The sequence below is a fragment of the Hyperolius riggenbachi genome, chromosome 11, assembly GCF_040937935.1.
Source record: "Hyperolius riggenbachi isolate aHypRig1 chromosome 11, aHypRig1.pri, whole genome shotgun sequence".
NCBI classification, from domain to species: domain Eukaryota; kingdom Metazoa; phylum Chordata; class Amphibia; order Anura; family Hyperoliidae; genus Hyperolius; species Hyperolius riggenbachi.
Window position 1 is genome coordinate 80860526 of NC_090656.1, and position 18214 is coordinate 80878739.

Below are 18214 nucleotides of genomic sequence, written 5' to 3' on the forward strand. Positions count from 1 at the left end.
TGATCCATTCCTCCGTATGATGGACATACAAGTGGATGTGAGAAATAAAAGGAATTTACATTACAAAGCAGATAGAACTAAGTTCCGCTGAGTTTCAATGCAGGCATTCACAGGCATCAGTGAGCTCTGCTAGTTTCTTCACTTTCTCTTTTACAGCTGTGACACTAACCCCAGCAGCAGTTAATTACACTCTTATCTAACCCTAATTTATGATTGTTTCTCGTTTTTTTCTTCCTAGCTAGCAATGATCTCTTGTATGCTCCATTTAACTCTTTCCCGTCTCATTTTCTGTCCTTTAGCTCCTACCATCTATGAGAACTGCAGGAATAAAAATGCTGTTTGCTTTCCTTTCATTGATACACTGTTACTGTCACCTGAGCTGTTACTACCTCTATGCTAGTGTGTATGGTTTGGCATCCTTCTCCTTTCCTGTAGCAGTAGAGCATTGTACCATCTTGGCCATCAGCGAAAGCAGAAAGTTTTGAGTCAGGATGATACCATTCATTGGCTTAAAAGAAAAAGAGTAAGCTTTCTGCTAATCAGCCTTCTTCAGACTTTGTTCCTGTATACTGTCAATATGTTAGAGCACACCATCAAATATAAAGAAATGTCATTCAGATGCTTTAAAGTGGAGCTGAACTCTTGCACAGGACAGAAGGAAAACAGAGAAATGTACCCTGTATGTATTTAGAGAGCCTGTCTAATTCCCCCTCATCTGTGTCTAGTCACAAGTTGTAATTTGATCTCTACCCTGTCACCTGACTGCCACAACATCTAAGCTCATTTGAAAGCACAGGATGTTAACGATATGTATGCTTCCATGAAAGCAGGAAGTAGACACACTGCAGATTTATTGCAGGAGTTGTATCAGCTGTAACAAAGAAATGTTTTTCTTTAAAGGTTATGTTATAGCATATCTTTTAGAGCAGAGAGGAAGTTTAGAGGTTAGGTCCACTCTAATTACAACAGAACATCCAAAGTGGGTCTTGACAGGATGTTTGCTACTTACCTGTTTCTCTGTTTTGGATGGGCTTCTCTCCATTGCACTGCACTGCCACCTGATTGTGGCTCCGACTGCAGCCAGTCGTACAGAGGACAAGGAAGTAGTGCATTCTCTGGCCACTCGCACTCCCTGTAACTTCTCGCTCCTGCCCAGATGTGCTACAGTGTTAAACATTCTTGACAAGTCATATATCCGAGTCATTTCTCAAGTATGCATGCCCAGAACACTATCGGCTGCTGTGCACATTCGGGCAGGAGGGCAAATTACAGGAATTATTTGTTGAACGAGGGGCACAGCAGCACAACTGAAATTAGCTCATTCAAACCAGTGATCACTAGTCAGAGTGTTGGACAGAATGTTTTTTGGTGGTGGTGATGGGGAGGGGGGGGGGGGGGTGACAGCAGGCCTAGGGCACTAGAAAGTACAAATCCGGCCCTGACTGTTCCACTACCACTAAACTCCTCTCACTCACCTCATCCCATGACCTCTCTCAGTGGTCCTCAACCTCCTCCCACAAAGATGGCTACATTTTGGACCTAGTTATTACCCGGCTCTGCCCAGTTTCTACATTTAATAACTCTTCATTCCCCCTTTCAGATCACAATCTCATAACTTTCACAATCAGTTCCTCCCTACCTCCTCCAGCTACTCTACTGCAGGCAACACGCTTATGCAGGAATTATCGTAACCTCGACCTCTGCTCCCTGGCCAATTCTTTGAAACCCCTGGGCTCCCTGTTATCCTAAAATGACCCAGAGACAGCATCTATCTACTACTCCACCATAGTCACCGCTGTCATGAACGCAGCCGCCCCTCTCACCAACTTCTGCCCCCGCCGCATTAGACAGCCCTGGCTGACCGAACCCAACAAACAACTAAAAGATGCTCCAGGGCAGCAGAATGGCAGTGGAGGAAAAGCTCCACTGCAGGTGACTTCCTCCACTACAAAAATACTCTACTCCAGCTCAGATATGCTCTCTCACTTGCAAAGCAGTCATACTTCTCTACACTTATTTCTTCACAATCCCATAACCCTAAACAACTTTTTAACACCTTCAGCTCTCTTCTCCACCCCCCCCCCCCCCCCCCACCTCCTCCTACAACCACATGCTTGTCTGAAAAATTCTTTGCAACATACTTTGTGAACAAAAGTGAAACACTACAGAACAGCTTTGTAAAGCAACGCTCTTCACCAGTCCAATCACCTCTTCTTTTTTCCATCCTGCCTGGCAGTTCCCCAACTATCAACTATCCCTCCCCACATAACCAAACACTCACTCAAACCTCTTCCCTACTAGCAACCTTCTCTGCCATAATTGAACAGAGTCTTTCTTCACTTATCTTCAAAGCTCATCTTACTACATGTGCCCTGGACCCTATTCCATCTCATCTTATCCCCCAGCTCTCCTCCCCTCTCATTCCTGCTTTAACAACACTTTTTAACCTTTCCATCTCTACTGGCATTTTCCCTTCTTCATTTAAACAAGCTATCATAACACCTCTAATCATAAAATCCTCCTTAGATCCTACTGCTCTTTCTAACTACCGCCCAGTCTCTCTCCTTCCCTTTGTCTCCAAACTGCTGGAATGCCACATTTACTTAGAGTTGTCTAACTTTATCTCTGCTAATTCCCTGTTAGACCCCTTCTAGTCTGGCTTCCATCCTCAACACTCTACAGAAACAGTTATCACTAAGGTTGCCAATGACCTCCTAGTTGCTAAAGCCAAAGGCAGATTTTCGGTACTAAATACTCCTAGATCTGTCCTCCGCATTCGACACTGTTGATCATGCCCTACTTCTTCAGACCCTCTCAACACTGGGAATCAAGGGCCTAGCACCTGTTCGTTGTTTGGGGGTAACTCTGGACTCTGAGCTCTCCTTTATACCACATATCAACACATTAAGTACCTCCTGCTACTTCAAACTCAAAAATATTTCCAGCATCCGTCCCTTCCTCTCACAAGAAGCAACTAAAATGCTTGTGCATGCCCTAATCATCTCCCGTCTTGACTACTGTAACACCCTACTCTGTGGTCTACCAAAAAGCAGACTGGCACCTCTCTAATCCATATTAAACTCTGCTGCCCGTCTCATCCACCTCTCTTCTAGATCCTCTGAGGCAGCCCCTCTCTGCCAATCCCTCCACTGGTTACCAGTTGCCCAAAGGATCCAGTATCAACTTCTCACGCTTGCATTCAAAGCTCTACACAAGCTATCACCTCCATACATTTCCTCCTTAATCTCCAGATACCTCCCTGCCCGGACCCTCCGTTCCTCACAGGAGACCCTTTTGTCCTCTAACATAGTCACCTCCTCTCACTCTCGCATCCAAGACTTCTCACAGGCTGTCCTTTTCCTTTGGAACTCTCTCCCTCCCGTCATGCCTCGAGTCTGGAAACCTTCAAACGCACCCTGAAAACACACCTGTTCAGACAAGCCTATAATTTGCTATAAGCAGCACTGAAAGCACACTGCCCCACCCACTAACCCCTGTGTTTCCTCCCCACTACCCTCTAGATTGTAAGCTCGCAAGGGCAGGGACCTCCTCCTAGTGTTTCTCCTACTGCTGTAATTTTAACATATGCACATGTACCAACTACACGTCAACTATGTATGTATTTGTATTTCTACTATTCAATGTCATGACTGTACGGTGTCTTGACTCTTTTAGTTCTTATGCATACTTGTTCCCCTTTATTTGTTTGTACTATGTACAGTGCTATGGAAGATGTTGGCGCTATATAAATAAAAAATAATAATAATAAAACCTGAATGAACTAGAGATGTTTTGTAAAGAGGAATCCAGACTCTCAAACAATAATTAAACACTTATTGCACACTTTCTGTAAATCCAATAAACTTAATTTCACTTCTCAAATATCACTGTGTGTGTCTCCTATATGATATATTTAACTGACATTTTTTATCGTAACAACCAACGATTTATACAGGAAAATCATGACGAATAACAAGGTTGCCCAAACTTTTGCATCCCACTGTATTTATTTATTGTTTTTGCACTACCATTTATGGCTTACTAACAAATTATAAAACATGAATATGCAGTAATTCTACTTATTTATTTATTTACAAAAAGTGTATGGAAAGGGGCAGACATACAAAAAAATGGAGGTATTAAAACAGTAAATGGGACCCAGTTGGGTATATAAGTAGATAAATACTTGCTCTACTTACATAACATATGTATTGCACTGTCCACGTTAAGATTCCAGAGAATTTTACAAAGGAACGGTAGAGAATCCTACTCTAGACAGTTGCCAAATTTACTGTGGCTATTTTGAAGCCAGTCCTGATGTAATATCCGCCCTTAGTCTCCTCTGCCTGATTTGCCCGCCCTTCACTATAGAAAGTGCATTGTTTCAGCATGAGAAATATTGGCCAATCAGAGAGGAACAGAGGGAAGGGGAAAACAGGAGGGAAAGAGGCTTCAGCCAATCAGGCTGCATTACCGTATTTTTCGGACCATAAGACGCACCTAGGTTTAGAGGGCAAAAACCAAGGAAAAAAAGAATACTAAACCTGGTGTGTCCATACTGCAGGGCCGTCTTATGGATCTTCTTCTCTCCTCAATTATTATGTCCCCCTTGTACCTCTAGTGCAGGGACGGATCTAGGGGGGGGCAGGCGGGTATCTTGCCCCAGGCGCAGTTTGTTGAATTCTTAAAAAGGCGGCAAAATTTGGATGGGGAATGGCAGTTTAGGTGCCAAAACCTGATCTTTAGGTGCCAAAACCTGACCTTTAGGTGCCAAAACTGGATGGGGAATTACAGTCTAGGCGCCAAAACCTGACCTTTAGGCGCCAAAACTGGATGGGGAATGGCAGTTTAGGCGCCAAAACCTGACCTTGCCCCAGGCGCAACTTGGTCTAGATCCGTCCCTGCTCTTGTGTCCCCTTTAGTGTCTCCCTTGTGTCCCCCTCTGCCCCCCTTGTGTCTTCCTCTGTCTCCCTGTGTGATCTATGTCCCCTGTGTCCTCTTAAATGCCCCCCTCTGTCCTCTTAAGTGCCCTGTATCTTCTTGCGTGTCCCCTGTGTCCTCATATGTGCCCGTGTCCTCATATGTGCCCCTCTGTGTCTTCATATGTGCCCCCTGTGTCTTCTTATGTGTCACCTGTGTCTTCTTATGTGCCCCCATGTCCTCTTACATGCCCATCTGTGTCCTCATATGTGCCCCCTGTGTCTTCTTATGTGTCACCTGTGTCCTCATTTGTGCCCCCATGGCCTCTTACATGCCCCTCTGTGTCCACATATGTGCCCCCTGTGTCCTCATATGTGCCCTCATGTCCTATTACATGCTCTTCTGTGTCCTCATATGTGCCCCCATGTCCTATTACACGCCCCTCTGTGTCCTCATATGTGTCCCTCTGTGTCCTCAAAGGTGCCCCTCTATGCCCCGTGTCTTCAGTTGTGCCCTGTGTCTTCTTATGTTCCTGCCTGTGTCCCCGGGCAATTACCTCTAAGGGGTCGCGTTTCCAAGTGTAATCTTGTGACCGCTCGTAGCCCGCTGACTCGTCCCCCTCTGGCCTCTGTCCCCGTGGATGTGGTGGGCGCTGTGCAGGCTGGGGCTTACCACTAAATGACGGTACAGTGCGGAAGTGAAGGGCGAGAGAGGATCGGCTGCACGCGTGGACCACCCGCCGGCTTGCCGATTCACATCGCGGGCACAAGATTACACTTGGAAACGCGACCCCTTAGAGGTAATTGCCCGGGGACACAGGCAGGAACATAAGAAGAGAGAGGGGAACAACTGAAGACACGGGGGATAGAGGGGGCACATGTAAAGTAATGAAACTACTGCGGGGACACTGGCAGAGACATTACACAAAAGGTAATTGCCGCGGGGACACATAGGGGCGCCAGGAAATTGAATTACAGTGCGGGGAATTCTACCTGGAATCTAGCATCTGGACCATAAGACGCAGTGACTTTTCCCCCCCATGTTTGGGGGAGGAAAAGTGCGTCTTACGATCCGAAAAATACGGTAGTTAAGTCTGAGGGGAAGTAGAGAAGCAAAAAAAAGACAACCCAGCATGCCCTGCAACTTCTCTTTTGTGTACCAAATAAGAGTCAGGTAAACTGGGGAATGATCATTTATCAACAAGAAAAGTAATAGTGATTTTAACTTTTGGATTGCCTGATTAGCATCCTCATTACTTGTTTACCAGATAAAAATAAAGAATTGATTTTTGATTTTACGCCCGACAGTTTTTAAGTCCTACAATGATAGCATCTACATATTAGTATAAAAACCCAGGTTATACTCTTGAGATATTTAGTAAAACAAAATAGCAGTTACCATAATCAAGTTGTGCGAAGACCCATTCATGAAGTCTCTTAATGTCCGTAAAAATCCCTGGGGACCCTTTTTGGTTTGGAGGCAACATCCAGTTATTTTTCCACGGACGGGCACACCCCATGCCCCAGGAGGTGACACCAACCAGAACCCATCCTCCATGATGACGCTGGCACAGATATGGACCCCCAGAGTCACCCTGTAACACAAAGAAACATAAAATCCTAGATTTCAATCATTTAAAGTGTACCTGAGGCAACATGTGACATGATGAGATAAACAGGTGTATGTAAAGGGCAAAACATATTAAAGGGAACCTTAACTGAGAGGGATATGGAGATTTCATTTTAAACAATACCAGTTGCCTGGCAGTCCTGCTGTTCTCTTTGGCTGCAGCAGTGGTTGAATCACACACCTGAAACAAGCATGCAGCTAATGCAGTCGGACTTCAGTCAGAGCACCTGATCTGCATGCTTGTTGAGGGGCTGTGGCTGAATGCATTAGAGACACAGGATCAGCAGGAGAGTCAGGCTAGTATTAAAAGGAAAAATCCATGTCCTTCTCAGTTTAGGAAAACAAAAGTTTGCTTTCTTAAAACAAAGTATTTGAGATAATTCAGGTTGGAGTGACCTCCAAGATGTCTCCCAGTGCGTCATTGTTGAATAATGCAAATCAACCATTCTTGTCCTTGGAAGCTACTAGCCACACCTCCATAACCGCTGGAATGCAATGATGTGTCAGCTTGTTATTTGTACAGAGCCATAATAATCCAACAGGCATACAGACTGTTTCGGATTGGTTACATCTCGAAGCTCTTTCAGGACATGCGCCCCCTGCTCGAGCATGCGCCCCATGCTCGAGCATGTGCAGCGGCCTATCGACTCACCATTTGGCCGGAAGAAGGTCGCTGCGGTGGACTGGAGGGACACTTAGTAACAGCGCGGGCACAGGGCGACAGCAGGGGGCTGGTAGAAGCCCTAGGTAAGTTCAATTCTTTGTTTGTTTGTTTTTCCCTTTAAAGGAGCACTACTGTGAATTGAGTGAGTTTCAGTTAGTTAGATAAATCATGTGCAAAAGGAGTACGTTTTAACAAAGTTAAAATGGGAGGGTCAAAAGTAACTTTGACTTTCAGCAAGAGCAGGCACAATGTCAGCAGACAAGTTACTGACGTGGCTGCATGTAGAATACACTGAAAAGACAACTGTAGTGAGAGGTATAAGGAGGCTACCATATTTATTTCCTTTTAAACAATACCAGCTGCCCGGCAGTCATTGGCTGGAGTAGTGTTTGAATCACGCCAGAAACAAGCATGCAGTTAATCCAGTCAGATCTGACAAAGTCAGAAACACCTGATCTTCTTCATGCTTGTTCAGGGTCTGTGGCTAAAAGTATTAGCGGCAGAGGATCAGCAGGACAGCCAGGCAACTAGTATTACTTAGAAGGAAATAAATATGGCAGCCTCCATAGGCCTCTCACTTCAGTTGTCCTTGGAGTGCTTTTTTACAGAAAGAAGGGCACAGCTACATCAATATATACTTGTGCCTGCTCTGTACTGCCTCCTCTCTCTCACACAGACTTGGAACTTGCGCAGTACAGTCGCCAGAGCAAAGGACTACATAAAATGTCCAACATCTGTGAGTCAGTAGGGATCAGTGTAGCTGGGCACAGAGCCTTCACCGCAGCACAAGAAAGCTGTACGAGGTAGAAACATGCTAAGTTTCCTACCTCTGCCTCACGAGGAAGGGGTTTGAAAAAATGCCAGCCCCAACTCCAGCTGTTACAGTTGCCCCCCACAGCTGGCAGCCAGTAACTTGTCTGCCAATGTCGTACACACATTATATATTTAATCAACTGAAAATCAGTGTTACCTGGTAACATCCTTTTTAGTAACCTCCAGGACAGGTCCACCATGAGACTACATAGGCTCCTCCCAGGAACGTCCAGACAGAGTACTCTATAAATTTTAATCCAACCCCCCTAACACCAGTCAACTACAAGAGCTGTTAAACATTAAAGAGGTGTCATACATAATATAACAATATAAAGAAATATATATACCCTTATTAGGGTGGGTTACGGACCTGTCCTGGAGGTTACTAAAAAGGATGTTACCAGGTAACTAACACTGGTTTTTCCAGTAACCACCAGGACAGGTCCACCATTAGAAGATGAGCAAGAATCTTACCAATTTTAGGGTGGGCCGACTGCCTGCAGAACTTTTTTCCCCAAATGATTGTCATCTTGCAGACATCAGATTCACCCTGTAGTGCCTTGAGAAGGTGCCGAGACTTGTCCACGTAGCTGCTCTGCAAATCTCTTCTGGCGTAGCACCCGCTCTGTAAGCCCATGAAGTGGCAGCTGCCCTAGTTGAATGAGCCCTAACTGTATCTGATAGAGTAGCTCCTGTAAGTTTATAGGCTTCCTCTATACATAATTTTATCCACTTGGCTATTGTTGTTTTTGACATTTTCATGCCTGTTGTAGCCCCTGAAGTGTTGATAAACTTGATTTTCTAAACTCTGCTACTCAGTCTAAATAGGATATAAGACATCTTCTGACATCCAAACATGGCTCTTCATTAAAAGAGGGTAACACAATCTCCTGCCATCTGTGGAAAGTTGTGGCCACTTTAGGAAGGAACACCTCACAAGTTTTCAATATCACTTTATCCTTGAATATAAGGCAAAAAGGTTTATCGCAACATAAAGCCTCTAGTTCGCTCACACGTCTAGCTGAAGTAATGGCTATTAGAAAAATAATCTTCATTGTAAGTAGTTTTAACCTCCCTAGCGTTCTAGACGAGCTAGGCTCGTCCAGAGACGCCGGAGGTCACCGCTCTGGCCCCGCTGGGCCAATTTGAATAACTTTTTTTAAACACGCAGCAAGCACTTTGCTTGCTGCGTGCCTTACCCGATCGCCGCCGCTACCCGCCGCGATACAGAGCCCCCCCAGCTGAGACCCTGTGCGCTGCCTGGCCAATCAGTGCCAGGCAGCGCTGAGGGGTGGATCGGGTCTCCCTGTGATGTCACGACGTCACTGACATCGAAGACATCACGACGTTCGTCGTCATGGCGACGGGGGAAGCCCTCAAGGAAATCCCATTCAGAACGGGAGTTTCTGGACGAGCCATTGCGCCGGCGGCGATCGGAGGGCAGGGAGGGATGCCGCAGGGAGGGGGAATCATGTAGCTAGCGCTAGGCTAGCTACATGATAAAAAATGTGCAAAAAACGTTCCCGCGGCCGGGGAATAAGAACGCCAGGCAGGTTAAAGAAATCTCTGATATTGGTTCAAAATGGTCTGCTTTTCAAATCTTCAGCACTAAAGATAAACCCCAACTGGGAACGTTCCTATTGACTATAGGTTTCTTCCTCTCTATAGATTTGAAGAACTGGGGGGGCGTGGCCAGCGGCTGAGGAAGATGGACGCGTTCTGAACCTGCTCCGCAGCCTCCAGCCGCATTAGTCGCTAGCACGCCCACTGCAGAAGCCATTTGGCTCCCAAAAACACCCGGCAGTATCCTCCAATAGCCCAGGGACACAGGCGGACCTTTTCAGCCAGCTCATCCAGAGCGCTGAGACCCCAGCTCAATCGGCCCTGCCGCCACCAGCAAGGCCCAAGATGGCGCCCGGACAGAGTCAGCGCGGCAGCTCCCCGGCCCCGAGATCAGAAGACAGCTCTATCTCCACTGGCACACCGGCGACCAGGAGCAGGCAGCAATCCACGCAGCCACCAAAAGGTACAAAAAAAGCAGTACTGGTGACCAGGCACTGCTCGAGCAGTTTGAAGCTATACTGCAACCCAGGCTTGAAGAAGCCTCCACCCATATTACAACCCAGCTCAAAAAGGAGATCAGAGATCTCGGGGTCTGCATAAACAACCTAGAGAGCCGCATGGATAAAACCACTGTGGTCCTAGAAGCCATTGAAAAAGAAATTGGAATCGTACAAACTAATATAAGTTCTTCCCAGCATAAAATGGAAGATTTTGAGAATAGAGCCAGGAGGGGGAATCTGAGAATTCGGGGAGTCCCTGAGACAGTCACAGACCTGAATTCAACTATCACTGCTTTATTCCCCATCTCTCCCTATTGACCGGCTGGAATTTGACCGGATACATAGGGCCCTCACTCCGATTAAACCGAACGGCCCTCCACATGACATTATAGTAAAACCCACCTTCTATAACACAAAAGAAGCCCTGCTACGTGTGGCCAGGGAGAAAGGCGACTTATCGTTTCAAGGTTGTGACTACCAACTTTTCACAGATCTGGCGCCTGCTACTGTGCAGCGGCGCCGGGCCATGAAACCTTTTCTCCTGATCCTTAATGCTAAAGGCATAAAATATAAATGGGGGTTCCCCTTTAAACTGATTTTTACCCACAACAGCAAGCAAGTAATTGTGTCTACACCAGAAGAAGCACAACAAAAATTTGAATTACTTAAGCTATGTCTCCCGGCGGGCTCCCCTGCCCGTAGCCAACAATCCGCAAGCTCTGCGCTGTTGTGGGAGACAGTAAAGCCTCGGTGTACTGCTTCAAGACGTAATGGAAATTCTCAGCAATCATCAAGATTTTCAGATCCTGGCTGAACTTTTATTTTTTGACTTTCCTGGCGAAATCTCATCTCCATGTTTAGGAATGGAGCGACAGTGTTCTACTTATCCGATTACATGTATGCCTTGGTCCTACTTCTTTTAAAGCATCTAACTTTATTCACCTGACCGATGCGAATTATGTTATATTTAGGTTCTATCATCCCTAGATTTGATCTTTTACTGCTAAGCAAAACTGTGCGGGTTTATTATTATGTTTATGTTCCCCACCCTCTTCTGCGGTGGGCGATAGTAGTTTATAGTTTAACACTTAATGCAAACTATGCGGCTGGAGGGGACCATTGTTCCCCCCGCCATATTGATGGTGTTGTTCCCGGACTTTACTGGGAACGCTATTGGTTCCTCCCGTGCTCTTAGAATACGGGAACGGCCAAATTTGATGTAGGCTTTCCTTCCCTCTGTTTGGCCTCCTTCCAGAGGGACGCGCCTTTATGTCTCTGCTTCTGTCTATGTCTTTCTTTCTTTCTTCTCTGCTCTTCCTATATCTCTCCCTCTTTTCTTTAATTCTCTCACACTTAATCCCCGGAACTTCAGATTTCATTTTAATTCTAGTGCCTATTGCAGATGTTTACTACGATTCCTTCAATGGCTGCTATCTCTACACATGATGGCTTAACCATCATCTCACATAATGTCCAAGGTTTTAATGTGGCACAAAAAAGATCTCAAGCATTTCGCTATTACAAATCATGCAAAGCTGATGTAGTCTGTCTCCAAGGGACAAGATTTCCGGTCTCCTCTCACCCCTCCTATCTAAATAACCATTATCCAATGGCTTTTCATTCTGCAGCTCGGGAGAAAGTGAGGGGAGTTACAATTGCCTTTCGTAGAGGCCTACCCTTTAAATACCTGACTCAAATTCTGGACCCAACAGGTAGATATGTGCTGCTAGTGGGACTTCTACATGATGTAAAGGTAACACTGGTTTCCTACTACGCACCAAATCCTTTCCAAGAAAGATTTTTATCACACTTGTTGCAAATAATCAATAGTCATCGAGAGGGCACATTAATATAATGCGGAGACACTAACTCAGTGCTTAATGAAAGCCTAGACAGATCTCGCCCCTTGGCCCAATCTTCTCAGTCCCTACCCCCAGGTATTCCACGTCCTAACGCAGTTCAGGCTCTATTCCGAGCCCAAAACCTCATTGATGTGTGGCGAGAATTAAACCCAACTACACAGGAACTTTACGTTCTACTCCAACCCTCATGGCAGCTTCTGCCGCATTGATCACCTATTCCTTCATCAACATTCGATTCCAGACGTCTCAAAGGCTAAAATCCTGGCGGTTCCTTGGTCGGATCACAGTCCCCTTTCAGTACACCTGACTTCTCTAATTCCTAGAAAGAATAGCTTTAAATGGCGCATGAATGACTCCCTCCTGTCAGATCAGTCCGCCTTAGAAAAAATCCACGAATACATATCTGAATACATTGAACTAAATGGTGAGTCTGTTACATCTCCAATAACTCTGTGGGAGGCAATGAAAGCTACCATCAGAGGACGCATTATAGGCTTGGCCTCATTTAAGAAAAAAACAAAAGCAAAAAGATATAGCAGACCTAACCATTAAATTAGAACTGGCAGAAGCTGAATGGAAGGCTAACCCTACAGCAGCCCTTAAGCGGGCTAGAGATACAATCCGCACTCAGCTCGACCTAAAACTCTCAGACCAGGCAGAAAAACAGCTACGCTAGCAGAGAAATAAATATTATAGATGGAACAATAAGCCACATACTTTATTAGCAAATAAACTTACACAGGATATACAAGCCCCCTACACTGTCGGTCAGACTTTCTCAGGGTAGGGTCTCTTCAGATCCTGCCAAGATTGTATCTAGCCTCCACGATTTTCTTGTCAAACTATATAGTCAACCCCAAACAAATAATAATTCAGAAATAGAAGATTTCTTGAATTCTATCTCCCTTTCGCAAACTTCCCCTGAAATGGTCTCCCTATTGAACAGAGACCTCACTTTAGAGGAAGTGCTTCTTGCAATCAAAACTCTAAAAACTGCAAAAACTCCTGGGCCTGACGGGTTCATTGGCCTATTTTATAAAAAATATGCAGCTGTCTTGTCCCCTCTTCTGGTGTCTCTCTTCAATGCCTACAGACGGGGTAATACACCTCATGTTAGCTCACTTCAAGCAGATATTGCCATGCTCCCTAAGTCAGACCTTGAGCCGTTAGATCCATGTCAATTTTCAACCAATTTCTTTATTAAATATAGATAATAAACTCCTGACTAAAATATTAACTACAAGATTCAATTGCTTTTTGGCCGATATAATACACAAAGAACAGGTGGGCTTCGTCCCAGGCCGGCAGGCCTCAGACCAGGGCCGGATTTCTGGGAAGGCCACCAAGGTCAAGGCCTAGGGCAATAAAAATTAGCAGGGCGCTGGACTTTGAGAGATAAGAGGTCACATGTCAAAGTAAATCATCTCCCCTGCTTTGCTCTGGTCTGCCTGAATTCCGGAGATCCCTGCATCTCTCTCACTTGTGTAGAGTGTGTTTGAGGACAGTCAGTATGTGTTGTCACCGGATGATTATGTTGTATGTATGATGGTGGGGACATACAAGCTGCTGTGAGAAGTGCCAGCCTGGGTTTAGTAGCAGAACTCTTGAGTTCTGTAAGTTTTTTTCATGCACAAATTCAGAATCACAAACAGGAATCTTCTCTCTCTGCTCTGTCAGATTTATTACTGGTCTGGTCAGCTCTTAAAGACCTGTGACCTGTTGAATTTATGATTTGTTTGTTTTTTCCTAGGGAATGACCACAGCATTCTCTTTGCTACAGCTTAACTCTTTCCTGGCTCATTTTAGAAGAGCATTGTACTTTGCTAGCTATCAGTGAAACAGGATGGCAATTGTATTACATTTATTTATATTTGCAAAACAAACTATACATCTCCTTCTGATGCTGAATGTGTATATATAGTTGTATGCTCTAACATCTTGTTAGTATAAAGTCTACAAACATATACAAAGTCTGAAGAAGCCAAAGGCTCACTTTTTTATTTACAGTTAGCTAATAAATGTTATCATTCTGTTTTATAACTTCAAAACTTCCTACTGACTCATCTGTCCTTCCTTGCCTAGCCCTAAGTACTATATTGTCACTGTTTAAAGCACATCTATGTCAGCATGTGTAGTTTTAGATCTTCTACTCACATGTTCTCTGTTTTGGATGAGCTTCTTTCAATAGTGCTGCCCTGTCACCTGTTTGTGGCTCTGACTGTCTGTAGCCAGTCACACAGAGGACAAAGAAGCAGCACATGCTCTGGCTACTCGTGCTCCTTGCAATTTAGCACTCAGATGTGCACAGCAGCGGAGGCCGGGAATGCTTTGGGCATGCACTGCTTCTTTGCCAAATGAGGGGCAGAGCAGCAAAATGGAGGGGAGCTCATTCAAACCAGTTATTGCTACTCAGAGGGTTGGAGAGAATTTGATAGGGGGGGGGGGGGGAGGGGCTGTTGGTGTCAGCTGGCCTAGGGCACTTGGAAGTACAAATCCGGCCCTGCCTCAGACGCAACTTTGAGAGCAATTCAAATTATAGAACTGTTAAACAAAAGGAAAATTCCGGGCTTATGTCTATCATTAGACATATATAAGGCCTTCGATACGGTGTCCTGGGACTACTTATTTCAGGTCTTAGCCAGATGGGGGCTGGGGGAGTCTTTCATAACCTGGATTAAGGTACTTTACTCCAAACCAACAGCCAGTGTCTACTACGCAGGCTACTCGTCCCCTCTATTCCAAATCAATAGAGGCACTCGTCAGGGGTGTCCCCTCTCACCTATATTATTTATACTGGCCATGGAACCGCTAGCATCAGCTATCAGACAAGAACATAGAATATGTGGAGTGGAGCTGGCTGGAATTCAGCATAAATTAAATCTATTCGCAGATGATTTATTACTTTTTCTCACTCAACCTGAATCCTCCATCCCACAGTTATTTGCTTTACTATCTAAATTTTCTCGACTATCTGGCCTTCAAATCAATACAAACAAATCAAAAGCCCTCAACATTAACCTGCCTCGACAGATTTGTCAAACTATTCAGGCCCAATACCCCTTTTCTTGGTCTGAGACCTCTCTAGAGTATCTGGGTATTAATTTAACCCCTTCTTATCAAACCCTCTTTCGACATAATTATTATGCATTAAACAAATTAATCACACAGATCCTATCTCAATGGTCAGCATACAATCTATCATGGCTGGGTCGCATAAATTCGATCAAGATGACACTTTTACCTAAAGTGCTTTATCATTTTAGAATGTTACCAGTCTATATTCCTCCTCACTTCCTTAGGATGCTGCAGAATAAACTTTTAAAATTTATATGGAAAGACATGCGCCCCCGGGTCCCAAGAGTGACAATGTACGCCCACAAACGAAATGGGGGCCTGGGAGTTCCAAATTTAAGAAACTACTATCAAGCTGCCCACTTAGTCCATCTTATAGATTTATAGAAGGGCCCAAAGATGCCACTCTGGTCTCTGTTCGATATTCCGGAAGCTTCCCCTCAATCGGTTCAGACTCCCATTTGGATTACAAAAGCTCTTCACCCACAGAGGTTAAGTGTAGTCCTGCAACATTACCTACACATATGGGATTCCATCCGTTACTCTAAGAACTTATTATCTCCTACACTACCCCTGCTATCTTTTATCAACAACCCAATGTTTAAACCCGGCTATGATAATCCACATAGTTTTAAATGGTGGAGAGAGAAAGGCATTGAACAGATTAAATTCCTGTTAGGCAACTCAGGCATTCTATTCTGGAATGATCTAAACGATAAATACCAAATTCCACTAGCTGAGAAATTTCGTTATTTACAACTTAGACATTGGCTGCGCTCTTTTTTCCCAGGGCAAGTTCAATTTCCAATAACTCTAATGCGATTTGAACACTTCTGTTCAATTGAACCTTTCGCCAGAGGTATAATCTCTGTCTTTTATACACATTTAAATTAACCACCTTCCTCTTTCCACCATGGGTATAGGTCTAGATGGGAGTCCGACCTGAAAAGCAGCAAAACACAGGAGGAATGGGAGGAGACCTGGAGAGTAATACCTAATCTTTCCCTTAATCTGGCGGTGACTGAGTCGGCCTATAAAGTACTTATGAGGTGGTACTGGGTTCCAGCCAGACTATCGCACCTACCAGAAACAAGCTCTGGCCAATGCTTTCGTGGCTGTAATACTAAAGGCGACATGCTCCATACTTTTTGGACATGTGCCATGCTGTCCAGATTCTGGGGCAGAATATATAGGCTGATTCAGTCACTGACGGGCAAGAGGGTAGTGAAGGACCCCTGGTCAGCCTTACTACATTTTAAAATAGACTCTCTCATGAAACATCAAAACTCTTATTCATTACATCTTTGTGGCAGCGAACCAAACAATAGCTAAAGCCTGGAGATCGCAATTTGTCTCTTTTGAGGAGGTAAAACAGAGGGTCTCGACCTTTATGATACAAGAGCAGATGGCAAGTGTACTGTAGGACAGAAACATCAAGTTCCACAAAATCTGGGACCCTTGGATCTCATTTATAGGCCCAGTTTGAGGTCATGGCTCTAGATCAAATTTATTTTTAGTCTCTGTGAAGGTACTCCGGGGATACTCACCTTGCTTTCCTTTCTCTTTCCTTTCCCTACCTTTCTTTCTTTTTCTCTATTTTTCTATCCCTCCTTTCTTTCTACACTTCTCTTGATGAAGTGCTCTTCTAGTAGCAACTCCTAGTGAGTTGATAGGTTGTTCTTTGGACTCCCTTTTAAAGGCCTCGGCCTTTAAGACTAAGGCCTCAATTCACGGAGCATTATCAACCGTTTATCAAACACTTTATCAAACGTTTGATAATTTACCTCATGGGTAAAATCTCATTTTAATTTCACTAAGGTGTTATATAGTTATCGAATGTTTTACCGATAAAACGTTTGACAAATATATAACACCTTAGTGAGATTTTACCCATGAGGTAAATTATCAAACATTTGATAAAGTGTTTGATAAACGTTTGATAATGCTCCGTGAATTGAGGCCTAAGAGGGGATGATTCAAGTATCTCTTTCAAACGGAGCGTGTCAAACACTATTACATCATCTTGGTGTGAATTGCCTTTGGCACAGTACCACCAGGCTCTGAACATTTTTGTTGAAATGTTTAACCCCCCTCTATTGTTACTCATGCACATTGTGTGTACAGTCCATTTAAAATTGTATCTGAAAAATCTAATAAAAATTTTGAAACAGATTTGAAGAACTGAATGATAAGGGGGTCCCTTGCTAACCATACATCCAGAAAGGTAGATATTGCCGCCACCTGTACTTTCAAAGTACTCAGAGCAATACTCTTTTCTACACCATCCTGTAGAAATTCTAATACTGTAGGCATTAATTCACCTAAAACTCCTGACTCTTCTTGCCACATATTAAACGTCTTTCAGTATTTTAAATATATTTTTCTCGTCACTTTATTTCTGCACTCCAGTAATGTACTGATAACCCTTTCTGAAACTCCTTTCTTCCTTAGAGGAGACCTCTCAGAAGCCAGGCAGACAGGTTTAGATTAGGTATGGAGTTTACACTTCTTCCTGATACCTGTGATAGAACATCTTTGTGAGGAAGTCTCACTGGACCCTCCAGCCTCATCTTTAGGAGAATTGGATACCAGCTTCTTCCTGGCCAATCTGGAACTATCATGATTACTGTTGCCCTTGTCTGCATCAATTTCTGTAATACCCGAGCGATTAGTTGTATTGGTGGAAACGCATATACTTTTTCGAATGTCCACTTCTGACTGAGTGCATCCACTGCTTCCGCTCCCTCCTTTGGATTCAAGGAGTAAAACCTCCTGCACTTTGTGTTTTGTTTGTTTGCGAACATGTCTAACCGAGGGTTTTTGACTAGACTCTTGAACACCTTGTTTGATATTTCGATCTCTGAATTCGACAGTCTGTGTCTGCTTAGAACGTCTGCCATACTGTTCAGAGATCCTTTCAGACAATGACAGGAAGTTTTTTTCTGCTATTATTAGTATCTCCATCGCTAGGTCCAGAAGTCTTTTTGACTTTGTTCATCCTTGCCAATTTATATAGGCCACTGCTGTGGTGTTGTCTGTTCTGACTTGAACATGGTGACCCCTTAATAACTGTAACCCCTGTATCAGTGCTTCCTTTATAGCCCTTAGTTCTCTGTAATTTGACGATTAATCTCTTATCATTCTTGACCAGTGACCACTCCAGTGACTTCAACACTGGACATATTAATTGT

General features: G+C 44.3%; 1 protein-coding gene across 5 annotated transcripts in view; it reads right to left on the bottom strand.

Annotated features, from left to right (window-relative positions):
• LOC137539184 (ovochymase-2-like) overlaps positions 1-18214 on the bottom strand; it is a 229166-nt gene that overhangs the window by 176198 nt on the left and 34754 nt on the right. For all 5 annotated transcript variants that reach the window (XM_068261698.1, XM_068261699.1, XM_068261697.1 and 2 more), the window contains exon 6: positions 6319-6514. In XM_068261698.1, the coding sequence (XP_068117799.1) occupies positions 6319-6514 (196 nt within the window). The remainder of the gene's footprint in view (positions 1-6318; positions 6515-18214) is intronic.